Genomic DNA, 17,580 nt, shown 5'->3' with positions numbered 1-17,580 from the left:
CAGTCCTTACTATTTGCTTTTTTAAAAAAAAAAAAAAAAATCAATCAGGACATCATTACTGCTACGAAGCAGTCAGAATAACAGGATGCTATATGTATTTGTTTTACTTAAATACTGCTTGTCATTACTGCTTTTTGCAGGAGGTAAACATCGTATTGCAGAAGTCAGCAATGAAATTGTATCAACCTTGAAATATTTCTTCTTGAAAATTACAGTGTGAAGTCTCATATAGAAGCTAAATGCTATGTTAGAGACCAGAAGAACAATCCCAGAAAATCCTTTCCTGCCATTAATATCAGGGATCCTGTTCAGTAATTTGGTGGCAAATTCTGGACATCTCCTTCACCACATCTGACCCTTCTTAGCATCGCCCTCTCTGCACGCAAGGCTAAGGCGTCGATGCCCCCAAACCAACACACTCAAACACAGTCAGACCTATTGGCATTGAAACTGCAACAATTTTGGACAGTCTTATCTGTGACAAATGGCTGCATGGGTAACCAGCATAAAAAAACCACTTATTTCAAAACAACTCACCAACAAAACCCAACAAACAGAACAATAAAGTAATAATGATAATTAAACAAAATTTAAAAAACAAAAAAACAACACCAAAAAATCACACAGTGTATTAACTATTAAAATTAATTCAGCCTTTGATTTCATAGGGTGACTACTCTGGCTTCACTCCTTTAATTCCTTCTGACTTCTCTTCCCTTTAAGGGCTGGGGAGGGCGGAAGTTTCTCAGCAAGCAGCAGGCGACCTCATCCTCAGCCGTGCTCAGGAGGCTGCGGAATTTGGCGAGCTGCAATCAAGAGAGACATAAGGTTCAGCAGAAGCCCCTCATACTAGTTAAAAAATGTGTAGTAAAGATTAAAAATAATTGCCACCTTTTTTTTTTTTTTTTCCCCCTCCAGGAAGAATGGAACTATATTTTTCTATAGCAATGTCACCACTTCTTACATATGGAAAATGATGAATACTGAGGAAATCTCCCAAAATATGTGACAGAAGTGCACAGAAGGATAATTTATTCCTTTATTCACACTTTGCTTTACATAACCTGATTACAAAGGTTTTTCTTAATACTTTTTAGTTTGATTTTATAGTTTGGACATTCTGGAATGTTGTGTTAAAAAATCGTATTTCTTATGTGCACCTGTGTATACCTTCTTGTTCAAAGAGTATATTCACAGTTAACCTGGAATACTAGGTGTGGTGCTATAGAAAGCTTCTGTAAGTAGCACTTTTTATTTATTAAGCATGTACTCATACCAGGAGAGATTCCAGATTTTTCCCATTTGAACAAGGAGTTATTCATAACTCAGCATAAGCTTCTCTGCTTAAGCAGAAGCCCAGATCAGAGCTCCATGTCTAAAACTCAGGAAATCTGAGTATGATTTCTGACCAGAAGTTTAGTATTTTGTCTAATTTCTAACATTTCCAATATTTACTGTTTCTATATAGCAACTTACTTCCATTCTAGGTTACCAAGGGCAGAACAGAACAAAATCATTCCATTAAAATAGAGCATTTAGTTGTGTAGCACATTGCATCTTAAGTGCAAAAAATTCAATACTATCTTATTTCACCCCTTTCTGAAGCTATAATTTGTAATTCAGGCTCCCTGTGTATTTCTAAAAACTTAAAAGCAGTATGTAGTACACTGGAAAGCCCCAATGAAATCCAAAATAAAATTAAAGGGCAAAACAGTACCAGCCATGGTGATAACTGATCAGTCACAAGAGTGGACTTTACTGGATTTTAGCTACATGTATACTTATAAGAATGTAGCACATTTATACTTGAGTGCATAAGACGAAACTACAGAATGTGAAAAATGACTGGTAAAGAATCACTGTATTTGACACTGTTTCCAACACCAGGTTTTTTTAACCTATTACATTTGGGTGTTTGCATACAGTATTTCACATTTTAGAATGTATTAATTATACATTAGCCCAAATCAAAACATTTTTATCCTCACTTGCCTTTGGGAAGTTGATGGCCTAACATTAATTTTTAATCCTAAACCTATATACACTACAGTGGGTCTTACAAAGCCAGACTGAGGGAAATGGGGAAGAGATACAGATGAGAAAAATGAACACACTGAATAAATACATGACTTCACATCAGTTACAAACAGAATTAGAGGTCTCCTGACTAACAAGCATACCATGCAGTAAACTGTCTTTTTTGTGCTGAGACTGAAGTAACCATTTTGCTGAGTATGTGGCCTAGAGTATAAAATTTTCTGAGGTATTTGTAATATTGACCATGAATGAAACGAACACTGTGGCACAAAAACCTTAAGGGTACAGTGTGTCCAGAGTATTGATAACATATTGCAGGTGATGCACATAATCAACATCCAATATTAGAAGCTATAATTTGACATATTTCAATTCTCCAGTGGACAAAACTTTCTACCTAGACTGATCAGCCCACTGGGTGTCACTGTTGCAGCATTAATATATGCCATGACACCTCAGGTAACAAGAAATACCAGTAGACTCTTTCGTGTGATTTCACACTTTTCCTAAGATAGCCTGACATATAAACCAACTTACTACAATTGCATTTGGTTTTCATTATTCAGTAAATTCACTAAGGTTTTTACATCTGAAGTATTAGAAGAAATTTACTAGTGACCAACAAATAAAAATGACAGAGAAGAGGTTTGGGCAGGATACACAAATAATGTAATTGAGTAAAATTCCAGGAATTCTAAGTGTCACCAGAACCTCTTTACCTCTTTTTTTTTTTTTTTTTTTTTTTTTTTTTTTAAGTATGAAGATTTTTTTTAATGCATGAATAACCAATATTATTTCGTTATACAAAGAAATGCAGGATAAATTTGATAGACATTTTCTGTCCTTTGAAAATTTGGTAAGGTATGCAATACAAGGGCTGCAAAAATTTTCATTTTTGGGTGGCATTTACACTTCAAATCTTACAGAAGCAACATTTCTATAACAGTGAAATATCAAAAAGTACTGTACCTGTTCAGAACAAACACTTATGGGCTCTCTCAGGACAATCCAGATGACACTCTCAAGAAGAGGTGGAACAGTGAGAGAGCCAAAGTAAGTCCAGTAGTCCAGGGACTTGGGAAGCAGACAGCTGGGATCAAAGTTCGTGAACAGTGCTTTTTTACCCTTATTAGAAAAAAAGAAGAAAAAAAAGGGCAAGCTTGTGGTTGTTCTAGATTAAATATATTCAGGAAAGTAATTCTTACACAAAGTTAAAGATAATTTTAAAATGGGCAATATTATTAAAAAGGCAAGAGGCCAAAATAAATGACACCAAAAGAGGTGGGGCTTGTTCCACTAGAAAATGGTCTGGCAGCATCCTGGATGACGAAAGCAAGTGTGCCAGTGCCTCTCTGATGAGGTCTTACCTCTATTGACAGGTTTGCTGCCAGCAAGGACACCATCAAAGATATTGTGATAGCACAGGCTCCCTACAGTAACAAATGGCTGTGAGATGGAGGGAGAGGTAAGAAGAAGCCAGACTTTCAAGGTAGAATTGATGGTAGAGTAACCCAACAGGTCCCATGTCCTGCTGCCTGCATCCCTCCCCTTTCACTCCTCCCTGGCCCACGGGTTCTCCCTATTCTGGTATTAGACCAGAGGTGTCTTTAAGAAACATAAGTCTGGATGATCTCTCTCAAACAATAGCTAATTTCTCACCCTGTAACTCAACAAAACAGAGGAGGAAACCTCTCCCTTTTTTTTTTTTTTTTTTTTTTGCAACTTTCCATAAATTGTATTTTTCTCCTTTTAGTATTCTCACAGCTTCAGATTTGTCCAGGGTGATGTCTCTGTGAGACATCAGCTTTCTCCTCGGATCCCTTCTGGTATGGAAATTATTCTTTGTGTTCTTTGCTTTGTTGTATTCTTTGCTTCATTTTCAACTTTACATAACAAGAATGTTCCTAACACAATGATGAAGGAAGTAGCAGCCAGGTTACCTAAAAAACCAAAACAACAAAAGGAAGATATTCTTTTAGAAGCATTCATTCACCTTGATTCTGATGGTGTCCAAGCGGTCTGTAATCTTCTTCAGCTGAGGGTTGCATTCACCAATCTATTAACACCAGAGAAATAAAACAAATCTTTCAGGTACAGAGAAAAATAGCAAGAATAAATCATCAAAAAGGAAACACATAATGAAATTATTTTATATAACTATGTGACCGTGAGATCTGATGATTTTTGAGTATGGGCCTGTGACTAGCTGGCTGTAAGAATACCCACTCCCTTTACTCTGGCTACTCATAGTAATTATTTCAGCTACAAAGGACTTACAAACTTTACAATATGGGGAAATAAAAGCAATTTCTTTTTCATGTTTTGCATGCAGGATATTAAAAGTTTGAGGTGTAGAGCCGAAATTTAAATTGCTTAAAACAGTAAAAGCATCATTCTTACATAGCGCAGGCCAAGAAATCCAATGAAACTTTTGCTGAACTGTTACAAGGCAAGCTAGCAAGAGAATTAGTGAAGCAGTTTTTTACAACTGTTGTATGTAATAGCTTACTGACTGCACCCACATCAGCACTGGCATCAGCTGTGGCCAGGAAGCTTCAGCACCTGGACAAAAACTACAGATTTGACCAAAGCTCCATCCTTTGTCATGGAATGTGTGAATTCTCCATCTGCTTCTTCATACAGAAGTCAGTGAAGCTGTTGCAAAGCTTGAATTTCATGTTACAACAGGTGCAGGACACAAAGAGGTAAAAGTAATAATTACAGGGCAATTCTCCAGATTCAGAGGTGGAAGGTTTTTTTTTTAGTTTTCAAAAGTAACTGTCAGCTCAGAAATAAACTGTTAAAGTAGTGTTTGAACCAGGACTGCTCTCCTAAAGAGACCTGCTTGTCAAGCATAAGGTATTGAGATCTATACAGAGGCATCTGAATTAGGTTCTGCATCTTATGTGGTACAGAATTGCAGACTAGGAAAAATAAAGAGTCTCACTGTTTTGAAATTCTATTGACATTTTTAATGTTCAGGGAAGCACAGCTTTCTAATTAGGAAGGTAAAAGTATAGTTTAATGCCCATATAAAACAATTATGCCTTTAGTACTAATTATATTAACCATCAACATCATCCCATTGGGCTCATAATGCAGATTTATTAGTAGAGGCATTTTTTTCTTACCTTCAGAAATACAGCCATGACTGCTAATCCATCTGACTGACGAGCTGCCTCAACAAAACTGGAATATTTTTCTGCGTTCCAGTGGACCACATGAAGCTGGAAAGCAAGAGACACAGACAGCATCAACTCCAGCTGAACTAAAATAATCAAAAATTAATACTGCAAATTTACTGCTTTTGATAGTCCACTTAACTCTTCTGTACTGAGAGCCATTTGATTTTCTAAATGCAAATTCTTAATGAAATTAGTAAATATATAGTTTACACCAAGAGCAAAAGCATTTCCTGTGGCTGAGATTATTCAAAATTTAGCAGCAATCAGCACAACACAGTGCCTGGTAAACTGATTTTGGGTCCCCAGAATTTGAACAAAGCAGCTAAGACAAGATATCCCACGGTTATATAACTAAAGCTTTTAAATCCATTTTTAGTACAGCTGATTTTAAAAAGTGATTGAAAATCGTGAGCATGTCATTAGTATTTTACTCCTCTTTTTCCTTAATCAAGCTTTCAGGAACATTAATCTGCCACATAAATAGCTAGAAAACAGGGAGAACAACATACACTAAACTTGCACTGACCCCTTTTCCCTCGTTTAGTTTGAGTTGAAGTTCAAAATTCCTTTTTTTTCACCTTCCATTTTCTAAGATTACCAGTAGTTAGGCACTTACAATCTTGATAATCTCAGGCTTGAGCATTTACATTTCCAACATGCCTTATGTTGGAACTGTCCTGTGATAATAGTTCAAGCACCTAAAAGAAACCACCTAGCCAGGTGGGAAAAGGAAAAGCCCATGATGTCTACCCCCATGCCACCTCAGTTGCTTCTGCTCAATCAGGGTTCCTACATCCTGGCCATGTTCTGCAGCAGGAGATCCTGGTTCCTGGGAAATGCCAAAACATCCCAGCCTTGAGCAATGATCAGACTGTCAAACTGGAGAGAGCACACACACTCACACAGCACTTAAGACTAAGTACTTCACAAACATTAATTACTCTCAGAAGTCCTCAGTGGATTAGTAAATCTTACTACCCGTAGGTTTAAGATAAGAAAAGAGAGGGTCAGAAACAGGGCATGGGACTGGCTTTCCTAAAACTGCTGATCTGCTTTTCAGACTTCAGGAGTGCTGAAAAACAGCTACACTGAGTGACCTAAAATGGGATGAACCCCTGAAAAAATCCAAAACAAAACAGGCTTGCTTTTGGAATACAGCCCTTCAAGACCTCTAAGGGGAAGAGAAATTTAGGAAAGCTGGAACTTGCTTTAAAGGCTTTCTATGGGGAACATAGCTGAGCGGATGATATACGAATCTAGGGGTGTGAAGACTCAGACTCTAAATCTCAGTTCTTGTCTCACCTCTATGAGTTTTAATTTTCCATATCTGTAAAACAGAGCCATTACTTGGTGTTACATGGTATAATTAAAGTTTTTTAAGCACTTGTACTCTGAAGTGCTGAAGCATTAGTTCCAGCAAGTAAGGAATCCCTCTGCAATCAATAGTAAATGCATGCTCACAATGAAACACATGCTGACTCACAGAGATCCTTAAAGAAAAGTTGCTAGAAATATTATAAACTAAGCCAGGAGGAGAACCCAGTACACTAATCCATTCTCAGATGCATTAGAATCTTGGAGCTCATAACGCCTGTACCACTCACTATTGGAAATTCACAAAAGCTACATTGAACAACTTTAAACAATTACATTTTTAGATGTAGAAAAAGGAAACAGATACTCTCAGTCTGAATTGACTTTTATTGTGGATTTTTAAAAAAGCAAAAACAGCACAAAACACAAAGAAAAACTCCTGCAACTAAATAAAGCCCACTCCTTCGTAGCTTTGACAAAAAAAAAAAAAAAGCCAACAAAAAACAAAACAAAAAACCCCAAAACGAAACCAAAACCCAAACCAACCCCCTAAAATCCAAAACCCGAAAGAGAGCTGTGAAACACTTTTGGGTACAGCCCCATTCTCAACGTCTTGAGACTTCTCTTTAAGGAATATATCCCGTCTTACCACCGCTCTGTCACCGCAGCTTGTGAAGAGACCTTGATCAGCCCATAGGTTGTCACAAAGAATGGAGCCACGGATTCCTTCTGCTTCCTTCTGGGATTAGGGGGCTGAACCTTGCAGTCTTCTTTACCTGTTTACTAATTCTTCCTTTGGTTTGGTTGATGTTTTTTCTTGACATCTTAGACATCTTCTTTAAGGAGGTGAGCACTGAAACCATCTTCATGTTTCTTCCTGAGGTATTCTTTTTTTGTGTGAACAGTGCTCAGAAGCCTTCATTTTAATTCTGGGTTTCTTATCCCAAAGCCAAAGTGCCATTTAGAGAGCTTCTTGTGGAGTGTTACCCAACCAACAGGTAGCGGAAAGGTTTTTAGACTGGCTAGAAATTCAGAGATATTTTCTCCTTCCATTTGGTTTCTTAGATGGGAAACAAATATATTTTCTCAGCTAGAAATTTGGTTTTGGTACTTAATGGTTTTAAAGCACCTCTATTAATTCTTTACACTCCATCTCACCTGGTTCCTGTGGAAAACATAAGCCTTTAAACACTGCAAATATCACTTTTCCCCATTAGTGTTAAAAACTGATTTTTTTTTCTGATCACTAGTTCTTACAGAATGTCCAGTAAAATCTAATCACATAATTGTGCAAACATTTAATTGTTTTTCTTCTTTAGTATTATGTCTTTAATTTGCCCATTACCATTTATTTTAATACTTTTTTACTTCTTTTTAACCCAGAAAGCCCTTTACTGTCTGCACTGTTACACTGATAAAGATCTCAGTCTTGTCAAAACACTCCATGCTACTTCCATTTGCAAAGAGAAATCAGAGACTGAATATTTTTTCCTGTTGACTACACAAACACATGGAAGGAGACAGAGCAGGAGTGACCCCTTCATGCCAGGGCAGATGGTGCACTTCTCCCTGGGAGATGCTGTCTCCTCCAGTCCCTCCACAGACAGCAGGCAGCCCATGGATATTAAGTTCTCAACACAAGTCAGAACCATCACATTGTCAAATGCACCACAAAACACAACACTCCTCAGTCCTGCATAATTTTTACATTGCACGGTCCCCAGATTAACCAATTCTCTGGTCTGTAACTGAAGCTGACTTCGAAAATATTCTCCAAGGAAGAGATAGTGAAAAACAAAGTTTAAAATCACTCTTGAATATTAAGTCTTGCTCTTGTCTTATCGAGCTCTTGTCTTCCGTACTCCTTTTCTAATCCTCTCCAAAGCTTTCAAATATGTTCTCTTTTGAGAAAGGACCAAACGTGCAACACTTCAGGAAGACCACTTGTCTCTCAGAAAAGTGGGGGGAGAAGGAAAAGTGGGAAGAGGAGGGGCACCATCATGCTTATCATGGAAAACTAGTCACAAGCTCCAAGGTACTGATGGCTCCATGTAACCCTTACCTCTGCAGCATATTTCATCCCATCCACTGCGTGCTCGGAGCCGGCTTCATCATTGGACCCCCAGTGGAAATGGATCTGGCGCAGCCTGTAGGTCCCACTGAGTGGCCCCCCAGTCAGCACTGCAAACCCAAGCAGAAGAAAAGGATTCACTGCAGGAACAGGAGCCACTGCCCATGTCCTCTAACCTCACACCAGAGTCTTCAGACAGTCCCCTACTCCTCCAAAGCTGTCTCAGATGATATCCTATTTCCTTGAAGTACTGGAGGAATCCTCAGTTGTCCAGGATACAACTTGCAAAAATGTGTTTAGGTGTATATCATTGGGCTATGGCCTACTAAAGGATAAGTTATTATCACCAGATTTGATTTGCTGTGGGCTGTATATTTCTCAGAAGATGGAAAAATATTTCTGGTTTGCACACGGTTTCCTCTTTTGACTGCATTTAGAAAAATCACTGAGAAATTAAGCTTAAAATCCAGGTTTTAGGAATAAAGGGGAGGATTAGAAAAATATGAGAGCAGAATTTCTTATATTCTTTGGAATTTAGAGGAAAGTAGGTGGAGCTTAACGTTTTCAAGGCTTTTTCCTTCACTGGCAACTGAATCCAGTTGCATTAGTTGAAGTTTGACAAAAAGAAGCATATGCTAACATAAATAAAAGTAAGCCAGCACTCCATATGCATTGTACAAATGCAATTAATAACACTTAATTAGCCATTTATTTCAAATTAGCACAGATATAGGTAGGCTTTAAAATGTTTTGTTTTCACAAGTGGTCATCTTTTGCTACTCAGAATTGGAACCAAACCATCTCTGCACAGAGACCAGAATGGGAATCACACTCAGAAAGATTCCTTATTCTCCACAAAACAAACCGCCCTACTCTCCTGGGTTTGCATCTCCTTTGAGGGTTTGAGGATTATTCTGGGCTTGTTTACTGGCTCATTACAGAAATTTGAAAGGGATGGGAGATTTAACCATGTTTTTTAAATTAAGGGCAATGGGGAGGACAATAGTAATTTCCTCTCTTCTAGGTTTAGTCCAAAACCTAGACTTTGTTAGGAACAAAATGTCACCAAATAAGGAAAAAAAGAAGAATTTTTAAAATTTCCTATCTGCTAAAACAAGTATCCTACCTAATGAAAAGAAACTGGAACTGCTCATCTGTGAGGAAAAATATTTGACCTCCTTAAAACTTCAACTCAACCCCACATTTTTACAGGGCCTATAATCACAGTGAAAAAGGGGATGGGGAAGTGGCACTCCTAAAATAAATTTCTTCTTTCAGTGACTGAAAACTTGAAGGCAAATGATCCCAGAAAAGTGTAAAACTGGTGTTCTAACTGGCTGGGGGGAAAATAACACTGAAATGCATCAGCATTCAATGAAATACCTCTGCTGAAAAATGTGGAAAATGGTCTAATGAATAAAGGTATTTGTGCCTTATTGACTGCATAGTGACAGTAAAACTGTTCCATTCCCAAAGTAATTGAGACAGCCAGAAACTATTTAAGGAACATATCAGCATTTCAGTTTGAAAAAAAGCTCAAAGAAGAGGCCTTTGAAACATCAATAGATCAAGTCCAGACAATGGAGCTAATGTGGCAGCCAAGAGGATAAACAGAATTACACTAGCAATTACAGCCAATGCTGGCCAAAGTGAAGAAACTGTTCATAAGGAAGTCAGTTAATAAGCAAAGATGCTAATGTATTTAGTACCAATTAATTTTTTAATTTTTTTTTTCATAAAACCACTATTTGGCAGAAGTGCTTACTTCACAGGGGTGCCCCAGAGGCCAAATATTGGCCCTAGAAAATTCAATATTTTTGATCAATGACCTGAAAGAAAACAAAAACATTACTGATAATATTTACAGTGACAAAAATTAGGGAAAATAATGAAAAACTCAAGTTTCCTGATACAGTAATATTTGAATTATTTTATAAGCAATGCATTACAGTGGCCAAAATGCAAAGTGTATGTGGGCTGAAGCATCTATCCATACATAGAGGATATGGAGTCTCCTGAAAGTGACTGGGGACAATATTTGTTCATTATCTGATCAATATCTGTCAGTGCTTTGCCATGACATGAACTATATCCTTGGAGATACAATATGAGGACATTAGTAAGAAGAAGATTATACTATCATTGCTTTGGTACCATTGCAAGCCTATAGATATGTAGGGCTTTGAAAATGTATGTACAGGGCCTGTCTCTTCATGGATGGAGTTAGAAAATTCTTGGTATATTTATATTCATATTTATTCTTTTTTTTATTTAATGAGTTAATATAACTTACACCAGAAATAAAGTGTGATTTTGATTTTTTTAACTGTTAGGGTAATGAACAATTAGAACAACTTACCAAAGGCTGTGGTATGTTCATCATCGTTGGAAATTTTGAAATCAAGCTATGTATGATTTTCTAAGAGATGAGCTTTACTTAACCCATTCATACTAGACTTGAATCAGAGATTAATTCTGGGAAGTCCCGTGGTATCTGATGCACACAAGGTCAGACCAGATCACTGATGGTCAGCTGATGGCTTTCAGGCAACATCCAGTGTTGCTTGTATTGTCAGGAAATTGAAGAATTAAACTAAGACTGCCTGGAAAAGCAAAGTATGATGTTGTCTCTATCTAGAACTCTCCCTGTTGCTACTATGAGTCAGTAGTTCCTCAGGACTAATGGACAGGGTGATCACAAATTAGTCCAGCTCTGGTTCTGATCCTTGTGAATGCACAAGGGCTGGGATCCTCAGCTAAGCTTCACACAACCTAAAGATGAATTTATTGCTTGTAGAAGCTGCACTCCTTCAGTTTCAAGGCATAGTGTGGTAACTTGCCAACTGTCCAAGAGATGACTTTAAAGATGAAGGCATGACAAAGACTATGCTAAACCAAAGAACTCCTGAATAAGTATTATTGCTTTCAAAAACAGAAGCTACATACTCCTAGAAAAGACTGGGATGATAAAATTTTTCAGAGAAGAAAAGGGATCTCTGGAGTTATATTTCATTTGTTCTGCATTGGCTCTTTCCTGACACAAGAAGTCCAGACGTGGATTGCAAAAATGGAAAAAATATATAACCAAACCTGAAGCTAAAGTCAGGTAAGAGACTTGAGTGATTCGGTTGGAATGAACCTGTAATGAGACACAAAGGATTCATCTGCAGTGAGAGAGAGAAGCATTTGAAAAATTGTACACAACACTGTTAAAACAGGGGGGTTGGCACTATCTAGCTGGTTGCAGTGAGCCACATCATCCCTGTGAAAAGGGAATCCTGGTGCTTTCTGAGAAACTCAGCCTCAAACTTGTGTCCAAATACGTTCCCACATTGTTTCATGCTGAAAGACAGGGAAAAAAGGAATCTCTCATAGGAAGGAGCAAATTCTTACTGCTTGGGGAGTTGATACCTAGCAGTCAGAAATGCCTGGGCTGTACGTACACTATTCAGGAAACAGAGGAAAAAGGCACAGTTCAACAGAAAAGGAACAAACCTGATTTGTTGACAGTGTCATCAAACTCAACACTGGTGGAGTGCCCGTTGTTAAGGATGATTTTAGCAGAAGCTGGATCATAATTTGGATTTAGAGGACGGAGAGAGGGATCATACTTGGTTTCCTCAGTTTTGATGTCAATGGGTGACTGGCGGTCTCCATTAGCGACAGGAAAAACCTCCTTCCAGTGGGCAGGCCCTGCAATGCATTGGAGAAGTTTAAACTGATGGCAGTGCCATTGCTGAGACATATTTGAATAATAAATAATGCAGAAAGAGGTCATAGAAAAAGAAATCCATGAAAGTAATTTCCCTGGGTAATATGTTCTATAAGGTAAACATAGAAAACAAGGTTTAGGATGGAAAAAGGGCAAGGTAAGGGAAAAGTCTGCAGGGCCAATGATCTTTCATTACTGTAAACAGTATAGTACATGTTTGTCCTCCAGGCTTATTATGGGTAAGAAGCGTAATAAATCAACTAAGAGAGATATAAGGGGAACTTAAATATGAACATCAGAACCTGCTGTTGTAAAATCTGCATCATTGGAAATCCTCATAGTTCCCTATACTGAATGTAACTGTTCTCAAATATAGAAATCAGCCTACTGGTTTGGGCCTTTCCAGAAGGCTTAGCACTTAAATAAACACGACAACAAAAAAGGATTAAAAAGTATTACACTGTGATTAATAGCCTAGCATCAAAAGCTGTCAGATATTTTTCTGTCCTGGACTTCAATAGAAGTGAACAAAGCTCAGAAACTCCCAGGTGCTAAAATAATCCAAGCACCTTGGCAGTAAATCAAGGAGGGAAGTGTCTTGCAGTGCCGTGGGGAATCCACCTCCACAGCCACCTGGGCAGAGCTCCACTTACTTTTGAGCAGCACCAAAAAATGGAAGGGGGAGGAAGCAGCTTGCAAAGGCCAGCCTAAGACTTAAACCTCAGGTAGAACAAAAGGAAGGGCCTTCCATTTTGATTTTTTTTAAAGTCCTTTTGCTAATGACTTCATTAACAAAACTCATCAAGCAAACCACTTCTAAGGAAGAAGATATAAATCCTACAGGTTTGAAATACAAAGCTGTTTAAACTGAGTTCTTCTCACCTAACAAGTGGCCACAAAAGCTAAATATAAATATATAAAGTATATTTAGTATATAAATATGCTAAATATTTTAATTACACACAGTTTACCATGATATCATTTTAATTGTGTCAAGATCTTAGGACCTTGTAGATAGAGATGTAATGTACAATTTCATTAACTTAAGGAGCAGTACTCCATTATTTATACCTATCAAAATGCTGAAATTTCAGATGCTTAGAAAAACCTTAATTTTTATGCTTAGGATATTCCTAAGATGAGGAAAAGCATAATATATTTATGTGCTAAACTGCCCGGTCCTATTGGTCCATCTGAGCAACAACTATAGTTATTTTACAGGAAATAATATTATTTGCATTCATAAATAATATGAATGTGCCACAAAGAGGACCCAAGGCAGTGATTATGGCATTAGCTAACTACTCAATAACAATCTTCAGTTCTGAAGATATTGTCCTTTATCTCATATAACTATGTTTATCTGTTACTTTGGTGATTAAACACATGTCAGTAACATGAGACAGCCAGAAATCTGACATTTCAAAATATACAGAAAAATATGAAGGCATTTCAACTAAGTTTTTACCACTTGATTATGTCAAGAGGTATTCTTTATAGGATTATCTACTGGCAGTCTAATACAGTTACCATTCTTTTGCCAGTCTAGGAAAACTGTGGCCCAGCGCATCACTATGGATCTCATCCCAAAGCAAACACTGAGTATGACTGAGTATGTTGGAAAATGACACCTTACAGTTGGAAGAATATGAACATGAAGCTCAACTGCATGCCTTACAATCAGATTTAGGTCAGTGGAATCTCCAGGGTGAAAATTTCTTCTTCATTTGTACCTAAATCGTATGCCTCTGTCTCAACATAATGTAAAGTTTAATTTTCCACGAGGGCTTTGAGACATAACCATGAAATGTATACCTCAGAGATTCACCTCCTTTAATTTCTTAATTTACTGAATCAAAGATATTGATTTTTGAACTTACCAAATTCCCTCCTGTTGATGGGAAAATGTGATGGGTTTGGGTTTTTTTGTTGTTGTTTTTTTTTTTTTTTTCTCTCCTAGTGGAAATTACCTAGTAGCTCTTACCAATCAAAGCCATTGTGGCCAAGGTTTAGAACAAGAAACTGAACCATCTGCCCTGAGGATTTCATGCCTCTATTTTTGGACACAGAGTTCTAATACATGTGGCTGACACTTTTAGATTAGCCAATGGCCACTTAAGGTACTATACAGCACTGCACACATTCAGCTAAAGAATGAAAACTCACAAGAAAGGCAATTATGAGCTTGTCAGGAAATACAACTCACTATAGGACTCAGCAGTGGTGGTTTTTTACCCAGCTGGAGTTAAAGGTGATGATTTTCACCAAAAGACTAACTTCTAACAAGCCTTGCAGAGACATCAAGAATAGGGTTCAGTTGCAGTGAGCCTCTATGCTAGAATAAACAGAGTACACACATAACAATCAGCTTTTTTTGGACAGTTTGCTATTATATGCAATTGAGTATGCTCTTGGCAGGATCACATCCTCATTTATTCCCAAAGAGAATCCACTGCAGTTTAACATATCCAAAATGCTTACATTTATAAAGTTAGTTATGCGAGTAATTTGGTTGCACATTAGGTTACAGTAAGACTAGCTCTAATGAAAAGAATTGGAAACTCATGGGTGAAATTAAGTATTTTTAAGCAGACAGCAAAATTACCTGATTATTGTCAGGAAAAAAAAAATAAAAGTAACAAGGAATTCATAACTCTTTTTATTTATAAAACACCTCAGTGTTGTAGTAACTAGGCCAAGACAGATTTTTTTGTACTAAAACATGTCCAAATGTTTTCCATATATTTTATTAAACAAATAATAAACTAAAGGCAATTTGATTCTTGTGGTTCAATGTGATTTATCTTTTAACTAAAGCAATTCCCCCACTAACTAAGTGATAGATTTCTGTGAAGGGGTGAGAACATTCCTCTCCTCGCAGGAGCCTTGAGCAGCTAAGGAAAGTATGCATGATGCCACACTGAAGCCATTTTTTGAGATCTCAGTATTACACCTCCATAAATAAGTACCACCAAAACTGTGAGGTAAGAAAGCAAAGGCCAAGGTTTGCATAGAAATAAAACAATGCCTCTTTGCATTTCAGAAATGTGCTCATCAAAGCAAGGAAGATCATTTAGTGCTGTGTATACCAGACAGACAATGTCCTTCTACATAGATACACCATATATACAGACTGGTATGTCTAATATGGTATGACTGTAAGTATGTCAAAGACAAATTTACACACAGCATGATTTTTGTTGTAGTTATTACTGCTAAGAGGTAAATAAGTTTTCCCCTTGTTTTCTTTTAGCACTGCATGTAACAAAGGCAGAACTCAGAGTGAATGTAAATAGTTCTTCAGCTCTTCAGGAAGTCAACTTTACCAAATGACTGTGCAAAATTTAATTAATTTCACTATGTTGCTACCTACTTAGTTGCAAAAGCTAACCTTAGTCTCAAAGAAACTATTCGAGGCCATGCACAATAACAATTTTTTTTCACGAACCAGAAAAATCTCTTGCATTTGCTGTTCAGTATAACAAGAAATAAGCAAAACTAATAAATTAAATGCATAAAAAGACAAAAAGCTGAGAAATAAAACTTGATGGTATGGAAGAGAAGTGAACTGTTGGCTGTTCATGCCTCTCTTCAGACTCCTATGAGAGGTGGGAGAAAAGGGATGGAAATTAGCTGCTGGGGGTTCCAAGAGAGGAGGAGAGTGAGAAAGTCAAACTCCAGCCCAAAAGTCATCAGCCAGTAAACAGAGTTTTATAGGAGAAACAGGGCCTTAAACAGGGTCCAGGGCCATCCTGATAGAAATTCTGGTGCCCTCCCCTTCGTGTACGTTGAGGATAGCAAAGGAGGAGGGGGTGGCATAAGGGAGGGAAAGTGGATTTGTTATCTCGACAGCGCAGGTGAAGTCCACAGCCTCTTAGAAAAAACACTGAGGGAAAAAAAAAAGAAAAAACAAGACCCATTTACGTCTTTATGGGAGGGGTAGAGTAGACTGCACAACAGTAGATAACACACCTAATCATTGCAACATCACAACATTGCTGTGATACACCACCACCCAGTTTTTCAGGAAAAGTGTATCCATCCAGAAAAGATTGAACAAAAGGACAAGGAAGGATAGTATCTTGCACAAACAGCGTTCCAAACTCCAAGTCACAATATAAATGCAACATACTCATATAGGCATTAGTATATGCAAACATAGAGCTTTCTCCTTATACTACCATGGTGTTTCACTTCTCTGTATAACAAGAAACAGTGTAAGCTATAATATTTATCAGAGCTGAGTCTTCAATTTACAAAAGCACTTTAATTTCTTGCATGATTTGTGAGCCAGTCTGCAGGAAACACTGCAGGAGCAGTGTTTGCATGACTTACAATGCAAAACAGAGGAAAATCTTTAAGCCAGCTGATGAGCACATCTTGGGACTTCAAAAGCCGGTGAGATTAAGGAAACCATGAAACAACTAAAATCCAAAAGCATCTCAAGTGCGATTCTATGACCTAGTATTTCCCACTGGGTAGAAGAAGCAGAATGCAGCCAAAGAGAGACAGGCACGGCCGATAGAGCTGCTCTGATCACTTTGGCAGTCTAACCGCATGTGCAATTCCTAACGTCTATGTGCATGCAACTACTCAACTAGACGAGCAAATTAAATCCTTACGGGGAACGAGACAAACTAATTTTTCAACCACCACCGACCCGAGGCTGGCAGGAGATGCCACACGTATGGAACACCTCTCAGCGGCCAGCCTTGCATCATTCCGAGACAAAAATCTGCTCGGTCTCACGTCGCAAAGCTTCTACACCATTTCCACTCATTCACCTTTCTCGTGTGCCCAGGAGCTGCCCAAGACAGTTGCGGGACCACCCTTCGGAAATACCCCTCTAGCAGTCTCGACAGCCCCAGCGGGAGCCCCCGGCCAGCCCCCCGGCCCGCCGCCCCTCGATGCCTCCCTACCGTTGTGCTCATCGTATCCCCAGTGCAGCATGGCTCTGGTCTTTTGCCGGGACGGGCTGGGACGGGCTTGGACGGGACGGGAGAGGCAGCCGCTCTGTCACCGCCGCCCTCTTTGAAGGCTACGGGCGGAGACGCCCCGATGCTGGGGCGCCGATAAGGAGCCTGCAGCGCTCCGCTCCCGCCCAGCCCGACCCCCCGGCCCCTCTATGCCGGTTCTCGCCCCTACCCCCCCTGCCTCCCGGCCTTCTCGCAGCGCAGCGCCGTTGGGGCGTCCCGGGGGGGCAGCGGCCGGCTGGCAGCTGCCGTGTCACCTCGCAGCGGATCGCCTCGACGGAGTGAAGC

General features: G+C 38.7%; 1 protein-coding gene and 1 long non-coding RNA gene across 2 annotated transcripts; one reads left to right on the top strand and one right to left on the bottom strand.

The window, feature by feature from the left end:
- Positions 1–665: 665 nt before the first annotated feature.
- On the bottom strand, positions 666–17,379 carry LOC115597781 (carbonic anhydrase 13-like). Its single transcript, XM_030445067.1, has 7 exons — positions 17,239–17,379; positions 12,103–12,300; positions 8,599–8,717; positions 5,169–5,264; positions 4,031–4,093; positions 3,007–3,162; positions 666–806 (listed from the first exon to the last, which is right to left on the bottom strand). The coding sequence occupies exons 1-7, from the start codon at positions 17,267–17,269 to the stop codon at positions 693–695; spliced, it is 777 nt and encodes a 258-aa protein (XP_030300927.1). The 5' UTR covers positions 17,270–17,379; the 3' UTR covers positions 666–692.
- LOC115597854 lies at positions 754–5,260 on the top strand. Its single transcript, XR_003987197.1, has 3 exons — positions 754–828; positions 919–1,014; positions 5,175–5,260. It is a non-coding gene; the product is annotated as an uncharacterized LOC115597854 (long non-coding RNA).
- Positions 17,380–17,580: the final 201 nt, after the last annotated feature.

Source organism: Calypte anna, chromosome 2 (genome assembly GCF_003957555.1).
Source record: "Calypte anna isolate BGI_N300 chromosome 2, bCalAnn1_v1.p, whole genome shotgun sequence".
NCBI lineage: Eukaryota > Metazoa > Chordata > Aves > Apodiformes > Trochilidae > Calypte > Calypte anna.
This window is presented reverse-complemented; position numbering and strand designations above follow the sequence as displayed.